Source organism: Enhydra lutris, unplaced genomic scaffold (assembly GCF_002288905.1).
Source record: "Enhydra lutris kenyoni isolate GAN:26980312 unplaced genomic scaffold, ASM228890v2 scaffoldscaffold5, whole genome shotgun sequence".
In the NCBI taxonomy this organism is placed as follows: Eukaryota; Metazoa; Chordata; class Mammalia; order Carnivora; family Mustelidae; genus Enhydra; species Enhydra lutris.
Genome location: NW_019154089.1, coordinates 52,433,281 through 52,445,564, shown reverse-complemented (window position 1 = coordinate 52,445,564; position 12,284 = coordinate 52,433,281). Strand labels below are relative to the sequence as shown.

Here is a 12,284-nt window from a genome sequence, read left to right as displayed (position 1 = left end):
TTTTTTTTTTTTTTTTTTTTTTTTTCCTTCTTTCTGAACCTCTTTTTATCCCCTTTCTCCCCCTCACGATTTGGGATCTCTTCTGATTTGGCTAAAGCATATTTTCCTGGGGTTGTTGCCACCCTTTTAGTATTTTACTTGCTCCTTCATCTGCTCTTATCTGGACAAAATGACAAGGCGGAAAAATTCACCACAAAAAAAAGAACAAGAGGCAGTACCAAAGGCTAGGGACCTAATCAATACAGACATTGGTAATATGTCAGATCTAGAGTTTAGAATGACGATTCTCAAGGTTCTAGCTGGGCTTGAAAAAGGAATGGAAGATATTAGAGAAACCCTCTCGGGAGATATAAAAGCCCTTTCTGGAGAAATAAAAGAACTAAAATCTAACCAAGTTGAAATCAAAAAAGCTATTAATGAGGTGCAATCAAAAATGGAGGCTCTCACTGCTAGGATAAATGAGGCAGAAGAAAGAATTAGCGATATAGAAGACCAAATGACAGAGAATAAAGAAGCTGAGCAAAAGAGGGACAAACAGCTACTGGACCATGAGGGGAGAATTCGAGAGATAAGTGACACCATAAGACGAAACAACATTAGAATAATTGGGATTCCAGAAGAAGAGGAAACAGAGAGGGGAGCAGAAGGTATAATGGAGAGAATTATTGGAGAGAATTTCCCCAATATGGCAAAGGGAACAAGCATCAAAATCCAGGAGATTCAGAGAACCCCCCTCAAAATCAATAAGAATAGGTCCACACCCCGTCACCTAATAGTAAAATTTACAAGTCTTAGTGACAAAGAGAAGATCCTGAAAGCAGCCCGGGAAAAGAAGTCTGTAACATACAATGGTAAAAATATTAGATTGGCAGCAGACTTATCCACAGAGACCTGGCAGGCCAGAAAGAGCTGGCATGATATATTCAGAGTACTAAACGAGAAAAACATGCAGCCAAGAATACTATATCCAGCTAGGCTATCATTGAAAATAGAAGGAGAGATTAAAAGCTTCCAGGACAAACAAAAACTGAAAGAATTTGCAAGTACCAAACCAGCTCTACAGGAAATATTGAAAGGGGTCCTCTAAGCAAAGAGAGACCCTAAAAGTAGTAGATCAGAAAGGAACAGACACAATATACAATAACAGTCACCTTACAGGCAATACAATGGCACTAAATTCATATCTCTCAATACTTACCCTGAATGTGAATGGGCTAAATGCCCCAATCAAAAGACACAGGGTATCAGAATGGATAAAAAAACAAAACCCATCTATATGTTGCCTACAAGAAACTCATCTTAAACCTGAAGACACCTCCAGATTTAAAGTGAGGGGGTGGAAAAGAATTTACCATGCTAATGGACATCAGAAAAAAGCAGGAGTGGCAATCCTTATATCAGATCAATTAGATTTTAAGCCAAAGACTATAATAAGAGATGAGGAAGGACACTATATCATACTCACAGGAACTGTCCAACAAGAAGATCTAACAATTTTAAATATCTATGCCCCTAACATGGGAGCAGCCAACTATATAAACCAATTAATAACAAAATTAAAGAAACACATCGACAATAATACAATAATTGTAGGGGACTTTAACACTCCCCTTACTGAAATGGACAGATCATCCAAGCAAAAGATCAACAAGGAAATCAAGGCCTTAAATGACACACTGGACCAGATGGACATCACAGATATATTCAGAACATTTCATCCCAAAGCAACAGAATACACATTCTTCTCTAGTGCACATGGAACATTCTCCAGAATAGATCATATTCTCGGTCCTAAATCAGGTCTCAACCGTTATCAAAAGATTGGAATCATTCCCTGCATATTTTCAGACCACAATGCTCTAAAGCTAGAACTCAATCACAAGAGGAAATTTGGAAAGAACCCAATTACATGGAGACTAAACAGCATCCTTCTAAAGAATGAATGGGTCAACCAGGAAATTAAAGAAGAGTTGAAAAAATTCATGGAAACAAATGATAATGAAAACACAACGGTTCAAAATCTGTGGGACACAACAAAGGCAGTCCTGAGAGGAAAATATATAGCGGTACAAGCCTTTCTCAAGAAACAAGAAAGGTCTCAGGTACACAACCTAACCCTACACCTAAAAGAGCTAGAGAAAGAACAAGAAAGAAACCCTAAACCCAGCAGGAGAAGAGAAATCATAAAGATCAGAGCAGAAATCAATGAAATAGAAACCAAAAAAACAATAGAACAAATCAACGAAACTAGGAGCTGGTTCTTTGAAAGAATTAATAAGATCGATAAACCCCTGGCCAGACTTATCAAAAAGAAAAGAGAAAGGACCCAAATAAATAAAATCATGAATGAAAGAGGAGAGATCACAACGAACACCAAAGAAATACAGACAATTATAAGAACATACTATGAGCAACTCTACGCCAACAAATTTGACAATCTGGAAGAAATGGATACATTCCTAGAGACATATAAACTACCACAACTGAACCAGGAAGAAATAGAAAGCCTGAACAGACCCATAACCAGTAAGGAGATTGAAACAGTCATCAAAAATCTCCAAACAAACAAAAGCCCAGGGCCAGATGGCTTCCCGGGGGAATTCTACCAAACATTTAAAGAAGAACTAATTCCTATTCTCCTGAAACTGTTCCAAAAAATAGAAATGGAAGGAAAACTTCCAAACTCATTTTATGAGGCCAGCATCACCTTGATCCCAAAACCAGACAAGGATCCCATCAAAAAAGAGAACTACAGACCAATATCCTTGATGAACACAGATGCAAAAATTCTCGCCAAAATACTAGCCAATAGGATTCAACAGTACATTAAAAGGATTATTCACCATGACCAAGTGGGATTTATTCCAGGGCTGCAAGGTTGGTTCAACATCCGCAAATCAATCAATGTGATACAACACATTAATAAAAGAAAGAACAAGAACCATATGATACTCTCCATAAATGCTGAAAAAGCATTTGACAAAGTACAGCATCCCTTCCTGATCAAAACTCTTCAAAGTGTAGGGATAGAGGGCACATACCTCAATATTATCAAAGCCATCTATGAAAAACCCACCGCAAATATCATTCTCAATGGAGAAAAACTGAAAGCTTTTCCGCTAAGGTCAGGAACACGGCAGGGATGTCCATTATCACCACTGCTATTCAACATAGTACTAGAAGTCCTAGCCTCAGCAATCAGACAACAAAAGGAAATTAAAGGCATCCAAATTGGCAAAGAAGAAGTCAAACTATCACTCTTCGCAGATGATATGATACTATATGTGGAAAACCCAAAAGACTCCACTCCAAAACTGCTAGAACTTGTACAGGAATTCAGTAAAGTGTCAGGATATAAAATCAATGCCCAGAAATCAGTTGCATTTCTCTACACCAACAACAAGACAGAAGAAAGAGAAATTAAGGAGTCCATCCCATTTACAATTGCACCCAAAACTATAAGATACCTAGGAATAAATCTAACCAAAGAGACTAAGAATCTATACACAGAAAACTATAAAGTACTCATGAAAGAAATTGAGGAAGACACAAAGAAATGGAAAAATGTTCCATGCTCCTGGATTGGAAGAATAAATATTGTGAAAATGTCTATGCTACCTAAAGCAATCTACACATTTAATGCAATTCCTATCAAAGTACCATCCATATTTTTCAAAGAAATGGAACAAATAATCCTAAAATTTATATGGAACCAGAAAAGACCTCGAATAGCCAAAGCAATATTGAAAAAGAAAGCCAAAGTTGGTGGCATCACAATTCCGGACTTCAAGCTCTATTACAAAGCTGTCATCATCAAGACAGCATGGTACTGGCACAAAAACAGACACATAGATCAATGGAACAGAATAGAGAGCCCAGAAATAGACCCTCAACTCTATGGTCAACTAATCTTCGACAAAGCAGGAAAGAATATCCAATGGAAAAAAGACAGCCTCTTCAACAAATGGTGTTGGGAAAATTGGACAGCCACATGCAGAAAAATGAAATTGGATCATTTCCTTACACCACACACGAAAATAGACTCAAAATGGATGAAGGATCTCAATGTGAGAAAGGAATCCATCAAAATCCTTGAGGAGAACACAGGCAGCAACCTCTTCGACCTCAGCCGCAGCAACATCTTCCTAGGAACATCGCCAAAGGCAAGGGAAGCGAGGGCAAAAATGAACTATTGGGATTTCATCAAGATCAAAAGCTTTTGCACAGCAAAGGAAACAGTTAACAAAACCAAAAGACAACTGACAGAATGGGAGAAGATATTTGCAAATGACATATCGGATAAAGGGCTAGTGTCCAAAATCTATAAAGAACTTAGCAAACTCAACACCCAAAGAACGAATAATCCAATCAAGAAATGGGCAGAAGACATGAACAGACATTTCTGCAAAGAAGACATCCAGATGGCCAACAGACACATGAAAAAGTGCTCCACATCACTCGGCATCAGGGAAATACAAATCAAAACCACAATAAGATACCACCTCACACCAGTCAGAATGGCTAAAATGAACAAGTCAGGAAATGACAGATGCTGGCGAGGATGCGGAGAAAGGGGGACCCTCCTACACTGTTGGTGGGAATGCAAGCTGGTGCAACCACTCTGGAAAACAGCATGGAGGTTCCTCAAAATGTTGAAAATAGAACTACCCTATGACCCAGCAATTGCACTGCTGGGTATTTACCCTAAAGATACAAACGTAGTGATCCGAAGGGGCACGTGCACCCGAATGTTTATAGCAGCAATGTCTACAATAGCCAAACTATGGAAAGAACCTAGATGTCCATCAACAGACGAATGGATAAAGAAGATGTGGTATATATACACAATGGAATACTATGCAGCCATCAAAAGAAATGAAATCTTGCCTTTTGCGACGACATGGATGGAACTAGAGGGTATCATGCTTAGCGAAATAAGTCAATCGGAGAAAGACAACTATCATATGATCTCCCTGATATGAGGGAGAGGAGATGCAACATGGGGGGTTAAGGGGGTAGGAGAAGAGTAAATGAAACAAGATGGGATTGGGAGGGAGACAAACCATAAGTGACTCTTAATCTCACAAAACAAACTGAGGGTTAATGGGGGGAGGGGGGTTGGGGGGGTGGGATTATGGACATTGGGGAGGGTATGTGCTATGGTGAGTGCTGTGAAGTGTGTAAACCTGGCGATTCACAGACCTGTACCCCTGGGGATAAAAAGATATTATATGTTTATGAAAAATAAAATTAAAAAAAAAAAAAAAAAAGAAAGTTTGCTGTTAGCCAAAACAAACAAACAACTTGTGTGCTTTAGAACCAGTATAGAGTGTGGCAATGATTTAGAATTAACTAAGTGGATTTCCATAAAATCAGAACCATTCACCCTGCACATACTACATTGATTAGTGATCTGATATGCTAATTATTCTAATGAGCTATTGTTAATGTTATAACATTTATAACATTTGTTAGTATTTGGTAATGTCTGTGCGTGCCATTTAAAAGGCAACTCACAAATTTCCAAATGACTTCCATAAGAAATCTTACTCAAGACTGATTTATCCGTGTTAAGCCCCGAATAAGCATCAATAAAGGGAAGAAATCTTCAGAGTCCAAAAATAGAAAAAAGAAAAACAAATATAAGTAAGCAGAAATTTGGTGAGAAAAGCAAAAGATGGACCGTGATGATCTTTTCTAGGTGTCCCCTTGGCTAGGCTGCTGTCCCCAGTACTCCATCAAACACTGATCTGGGTGTTGCTATGAAAAGGTGTCTCACAGATGTAAATTAAAGTCCTTTATCTGTTGACTTTAGTAAAGCCAAGGTAAAGAGAATTATTCTCGATAATCTGTAGGCCTGATTTAATCAACTAAAAGACCTTAAGAATAGAGCTGAGACATCCTAGGAAAACTCTGCCTTGGACAGCTGCTTTAGCCCAGGCCTGACACCTGCAGCCTGCCTTTCCTGATGGCCTGCCCTGGATTTGGGGTTTGCTAGCCAGCCCCCACTACTGTGGTAACCAATTTCTTGCAATAAATTTCCTCATATAGATCTCCTCCTGGTTCTGCTTCTCTAGCTGAACCCTGATTGATACACATGGCTAGTTGCAGGCATGAGATATCTGCTGCTCGCTTTTGCTCTGGAGGAAAAAAAGACAAGCTGAAAAGTCAGATCAGAGACTAAGTGAAAAAGTGAACCAGAAAATGAAGAAACAAGTAAGCAAACCTAAAGCTGGTTCTCTGGGCTTCCACTCTAGGTAGAACTATTCATGGAGAATCTGTAGCCACAAGCCATAGATCTGAGGTTCAACTCCCTAACAAAGAGGTTGAAGTTCAACATTAAGCATAGCACGGTAGCACTTCATGTCCACTAGAGCGGCCAAATTTAAAAGTGAGGACAGCAAGTATTGGACAGAATATGGAACAGTGGGAACTCTCACTCACTGCACTTGAACATCAACTTTGGAAAATAAGTGGCATCATCCAGTCAAGCCAGATGTATATATCCGAGGAGATATGCATTCCACTACTTGGTATATATGTGGGATAACCCTATGGACTTGAATCCTAAGAAACATTTTCAAGAACGGTCTTTACAACATAATATATAATAGCTCCAAACTGGAAGCACTACAGATCTACTCACAGGAGGTTGGACAAGTGGAAGAGTCACATAATGGAATACAATTACAGCAGGGAAAATGAATGAATTACAGTTACTTGTCCTTGGGCAAACATAGGGCGGAGTGACAAAAAGCCCAATACATGCCTTAAGATTTCATCTCCCTTCATGGTCTTATTGTATACTGATAAAATCTGGACCAGATCCCTACTTACCCATGTCCTATATCAAGGCTGTCAGCTCTGAAGACCAAGAATTATATCATATTCACATATGAACCCATAAAACCTAGGAAAGCACCAGCCATAAAGAATATACCCAATAGATAATTGCTAAATGAATAAATTTTGAACTCAAAAATGCATGTCAGGAACCATATCCCATGTTCCTAACCTAGAGTCCTAATGTACGAAATCTCAAACTCTGATCTTACCTGCCTAGACCCCTTTCTGCCATAGATAACCCTGTAGCCAGTTAGCATCTGATCTGACTGGTATTAATTCCCCCTCCCTAGCTTCCTAAAACCATTGTTCCCCTTGATACTTCCATCTAATAGCCACTCAAGTCCCAGTCTATGTTTTTGACAAAAAAACCTGAGATAAAGGAAATTGTCAACATCAATAAAATGAATTTCTTGAGAGTTTAATCAAATGAACTTTCAGACCATAATGATAAGGGACCCACTGTGAAACTCCTGGACACCTTTCTATATGGGAGATCAACATAAGTAAAGGGACACATTTTAGAGGAAAGTAATTGACACATTTTCCTTCCTGAACAACTAGAGCTTTCTTAAAGGACATCTTTTTTCAATACCGAAGGTGTTCCAGCTTTAAACATAACAAAGAGAACATTTTACACAAGTAAATAGGCTCTTTCTTGATGTAATCACAGTAATTCAACTTTGAAACACCAACTGACCTAAGTATAAAGTGTACCTTAATGCTGGCTAATGACATGGACACTATCAGTTAATTCCATCATTTCTGCAGGGTAACATGGTCTAAGAACAACGCAATTACCTTGTCCAACGCAAGACCAAGTCCATTTCAATATACCAAGATTTGTAAAATCCAAAGGTCACGTATATTTTAAGAATATTCACAAGCACATTAGATTATTCTTGAATCTCTCTATCATTTAGGTATTAAATCATGTTTATTGTCCATGGAATAGAGATGGTCACAAACGATGGACACTTGTCAACTTCTAGAAAATGCACACTTCTTTTTTCTTTCTATCAATGTTATATAGAGGAGAGACTAGTATACTCTAGTCTTATCTATTTGGCTATGAATCACTCTTCGTTTCATTCCAGTGATTTACTAAACTTCTCCTTTGCACATTACACTACAATACATACTGTTTGGGAAGGGAATTCCTACCTTAATGGGGCTTTCAAGACAGCTGATAAAAAAAGATTTATATATTCAAAGAAGACATAAAGATAACCATGAGGGAGTATAAAGCCCAAGATATAATAGAACCTGGACATCTAAGCTTTACCATATTCTGAACACCTCCCACCTTCACGGTTTTGAAAGTTCACTCCCTTCTCTGAGTCACACTTGCTTCTTTGGTGAAAAAAATGGGCTGCATTATGGCACCTTAAGTGTCCTTCCAACAGAGCTATCTATTCAATTCTGATATTGTGAAGATTTAAGCAAGTTTAAGACAGGAAGTTTTAGAAGATATGTGTAGAGAAATTCACAATGCAAAGACTGTTCTAAATGGGATTAATCAGAGAAGGTTCCAAAGAAATGGTAAGTCTTAGGGTTGGTGGAGAATGAATAAGGAAATGGTATGAAAAGCACTAAGGCTGAGGTATGGTATGTGACCTAATGGGGACATGACATTTGTAAACCCTACTTCTTTCCTACCCATGCCTTTTGCCTTTATGATGAAATATATGCCATTCTCAGTTCATTATTAATCAAGTCTACCTCAAAGAGAAGGTGTTCAAGTTGAGTACATGAGGAATAACCTAACCCATTCCATAGCACAACTGTGGCTAGGGAAGCAATTCTCTGGCCAAGTTCACTCACTGCCCTAGTAACTTGCTCTGCCATACTGATGACCCAGTGATTTCAAAAAGAGTGAATCACACGAAGTGTTATCCCATCATCCAATGTGTAACAGGAATTTGGAAATTCTTCAAGTGATTAGATCAGAGCCCTAAAATTTCACATAGAGACTAAGTTATCTGGATTGGTAACTTAATCAATCAGACCATCCAGAAGAAGAATCTCTTCCCTTCTCTTAGCTTTTGCTATAAGGAGAATTAGACAGTCTGTTATCTAATTCAGGATGAAATTAGAACAGCTTCCTAAAGTTAAGGAATGTAACCAGCTATCCATTTTTGTGTACAGGAAACATTACAGACTCAAAATTTCTTCTTGTTTACATACTCTGCTAAGATCACAGAAGAAACTCCCAGGAAAGTTACCATCTATCCCAGGGTCTGGGTGAAGGCTATAAAGAAATGACTTGTACCCTTGTTCTCTCCTTCTCCTGCTTGCAAAATTCTGAGTCCTCTCAAATCTTTATTAGAATCCATCTAGATTAGCAAATCTATTTTCCCACTGAGGTCCATGAAACCCAAATCCTTAAGACATAGAAATAATATTACGGATTCCTTTTGTTAACTGTCCCCCAGCCTATTATTTTTTTTCTCTGAAAAAAGGAGAAACTGTACCATATTTAAGAAAATATCTCAACTTCCAGTGGTCCTTTATGCATAGATTATTATAGCATATGAATCAAAGAGAATATGGGAATTGCAAGGAAACAACTTGGGTCAATTCACCTCTGAAAACTACCTGAAACTATTTGGTACAAGGCAGACCTCTCTGCGATCCAGTTCGGATCACTCTTGAGCCGAGGGGCAGGGAACATATGTCAGTGAACTACAAACAAAAGGCAGCCAAAAGAAGCTTTGCTGAATTCATCACCTGATAAAGTGTTGATATTTCTTTCAGTTTCTCTTCACACATCAGCATCAGCATCATCACACATTGAAATCTGCCTTCCATGTGCAGATATGACAAGCGGTTTGGTAATAGTCCACACTAAAGTATTATAACTTTGCTAATAGTGAAACTCATTGTCTTTAGTTTAGACTATCATCCTCTAAGGAATTCATAGAGTTTAAAAAACAAACAATTCATCATGATGAATATCATGTGAATATCATCAATTAATGTGGCAAAGATGTGGGTGATGCCTTTTCCCCTTCCCATTAAGAACATGAAGAGACTGGCATATAGACAAGTGAAATTATTCCTACAAGGGCACATACTCTGTGGCAACAGAAAGGGGGAAGAGATAACAGATATGGGTAAGAACAGGTCATGTTGTAGCAGAACAATAATGGAACAAAACAGACTGTACAATGAGGTGAGGAGATTCAAGTCACAATACCCTTTAATCCACAGGTTGGTTCCTCCTTCTCTGGAGGTCTCTGCCTTGGCTTCCTGTAAATGATGTGTGGGTGGTACTCTCCTTCAGCGAGTGGATGTTTTTTGACAGGCTCAATGAAGAAGTCTCCATGGGGTAGATGGAAAAACCCAGTCTGTAAATATACATAATACAAAGGTCTACTTGAATCCATTCCGTATCTATGCGGAGAAAATTAGTAAAGTGCAAAGTACACAGATCGTGAAAATCCCTTAAAACCCATTATACCAGTGCTTTCAGAATCTGCCATCTTATCTCACAGAAAAGCTACACATAAATAAGTTAACGAGATGTCTTTGTAGTCACAGTTTTTCAGTGTTTGGGGGTCATGGAATCTACTGAGACTCCAATGAAAAAAGGGTACCTCTACACATGTATCCAAAACATGGCATGCAATGTTGCAAGTTCATTGCCCTGCCCTTAAAACCCACTGCTGTGAATCTTAAATTAAGAACCAATGCTTCCCAGTTGCCCTATTATGGAGTTGGTATCTATAAGCCATATTCCATGGACAATTTTGGGAAACATTTACCTCTATGGGGGTAGTCCAGCTACACGTTCACCCAACTGCTTGAAGTGTTTTTGTCACAATGCTTTCATGGAAACAAAGAAACAAAGAAATCTGGGACTAGGCTTCCAGGAGTCCACAGTGCGTTGTCCTCTATCAGTTTCCAGGGGGCATTCTCATTCACAGATATGGGAATCAGTGAAGGGCTAGAAAAAGCCCATTGATGAATCACTCTTTCTGAAGGTCAGGTCTAGAAGTGCTATTGCTACAACTCTCTCTTCTCTTCAAGAAAATTTCTTAAGGCCCATTTGAGATGTTTAGAGAACTCCTTTGCCAATGATCTCCTTGGCGGGACTTAAGGCTCAGGATCTGAATTTTGTATTGACAAAAAAAAGAACTAGCCCTAGAAGACCTGCTGATCGGGAGCTCAGACAATGGGCTTCAACAAGATTCAATCCCAGCTCCCCCAGTTATGAGCACTGTGACCTTGGGCAAGTGAAAAATGGGGGTAATCAAGGCTTGTTATGAAAACCAAATGAGTTAATAATACGTGCGAAGCTCTTAGAAAAGGCTCATAGTCTTAACTACCATTAGTCTCTTTCTAAATTTTATGTCATTTCGTTGTATTAGAGTCAAGATAGCCATTCAGTGAATAACACATTTGCAAAAGCAAATCTGGAAACACCGGGGGCTCAGGGAAACTGTGAAGGCTTCCAAGTTCAAGCCCCCTCACCACACCTCAGCAAGCCAGGGCTGCCTCGCTCTGCAGATTGAGTCCGAAGACTAGGTGAGCCCCCACACTCAAAAGGTAAGAGGGGCTCCATGAAAGGAGGCCGCTATCTCTGGACAGTCCCTGACTCCGATGTCTTTCCAAAATGTTTGCTTCATCGGACCAGTAACATAACCAGATCTTAACATAAATCTCACAACTGGCTTCCTGTTTTGATTACTGATGTTGAAATACCTTTAATAACACAGGGAACAGGGGGAAAACGGGGGAGGGGGGCACACTTACTGGCAGTTGTAAGAATGGCTGTGTGACTTGGAGGAGGTCACCCAACCTCTCATAGGAGTGTTGCCTACTACTTCCCAGGGCTGCTTGAAGAATCAAAGGAGCTAAGACTTATAAAAGTGCCATGCAAAGTACTTGACAAACATAGGGTGGTAATGTTTTCTCTGAGGAATCCCATGGGACACAAAGAGCTGACAAGATCCAGACTGTAATAAAATAGCTGTGAACAGCCTTGCACGGTGCTGGGATTTGGTTCCATTTCTGCTCTGAGACAAAGAGCAGGGACATGAGGAGAATGTAAGCCTGTTGCTGAAAAACCTCATTTGTTCCATAGAAACAAGAACTCAAAGACTCCTCAGGGAAGCCTGGTGCGGGTCCCTTTGTGCAACTGCTATCAACCCAATACGGATGTCCCTGAAGAAAAAACATTCACCAACAAGAATTTATTGGCATTTCTTTCACCTCAAATTTTGGACCCAGGTGGTACAGAAGAAACAGACGGGGCTCTGGCTAAAGATATAATAGCTATTTATGGTCAACCTGAATGAGAATGCCTCAAAACCAAACAAGCATTTTCCTACAGGCTTACTTTCATCTGCTTTCCTCCACGAGGCCAGGCTGGCACCTGGAAATCACCTAAATATCCAGTCTAAATATTTCTCAGAAGCTGGACAGTGACACCTTGG

At 39.3% G+C, this 12,284-nt stretch overlaps 1 protein-coding gene across 1 annotated transcript in view; it reads right to left on the bottom strand.

Moving 5' to 3' along the window:
- Positions 1 to 12,284, bottom strand: part of LOC111141131 (A disintegrin and metalloproteinase with thrombospondin motifs 12-like) — a 291,198-nt gene that overhangs the window by 175,060 nt on the left and 103,854 nt on the right. The window contains exon 3 of the mRNA XM_022493477.1: positions 10,043 to 10,193. Within this exon, the coding sequence (XP_022349185.1) occupies positions 10,043 to 10,193 (151 nt within the window). The remainder of the gene's footprint in view (positions 1 to 10,042; positions 10,194 to 12,284) is intronic.